The 374-nt window shown below is 40.6% G+C and overlaps 1 protein-coding gene across 1 annotated transcript in view; it reads left to right on the top strand.

Annotated features, from left to right (window-relative positions):
* Positions 1-374, top strand: part of LOC119593385 (serine/threonine-protein phosphatase 2B catalytic subunit alpha isoform-like) — a gene marked incomplete in the record, with an annotated part of 201,939 nt that overhangs the window by 61,385 nt on the left and 140,180 nt on the right. Inside the window, 1 exon segment of the mRNA XM_037942314.1 lies at positions 285-317. Within this exon segment, the coding sequence (XP_037798242.1) occupies positions 285-317 (33 nt within the window).

The following is a 374-nucleotide window of genomic DNA, read 5'->3' on the forward strand; positions in this document are numbered from 1 at the left end:
TCGGTGTACCTCACTTTTTTCCCGTTTCGTGTTTGTGTAGCATGTTCAGCTTGGTTTCCGTTATTAAATTCACGTTAAATGTCAAAATCACCACATATTGTTTTTATTTTTCTTGCCACATGTTTGACGCACCACCGAGATGACTGTCACTGATTGCATTCATTCATTAAAGAGGAGGAAGAGGAGAGAAAGGCGACAGAGAGAGAAAAAAAATACACCATGCATAAATCACGCCTTTAATAGGGAACATAATCGATTCTTATGCATGCTTTTCCTCTTTCAAGGCGAGGCAGCAACGAATGGTCGACCCATCAAAAGTAAGTACGAGTCGTGTGCGTTTTTGGGTGTATGTGCATGCTTTTTTTTACGGGAGT

Source organism: Penaeus monodon, chromosome 32, assembly GCF_015228065.2.
Source record: "Penaeus monodon isolate SGIC_2016 chromosome 32, NSTDA_Pmon_1, whole genome shotgun sequence".
Taxonomy (NCBI): domain Eukaryota; kingdom Metazoa; phylum Arthropoda; class Malacostraca; order Decapoda; family Penaeidae; genus Penaeus; species Penaeus monodon.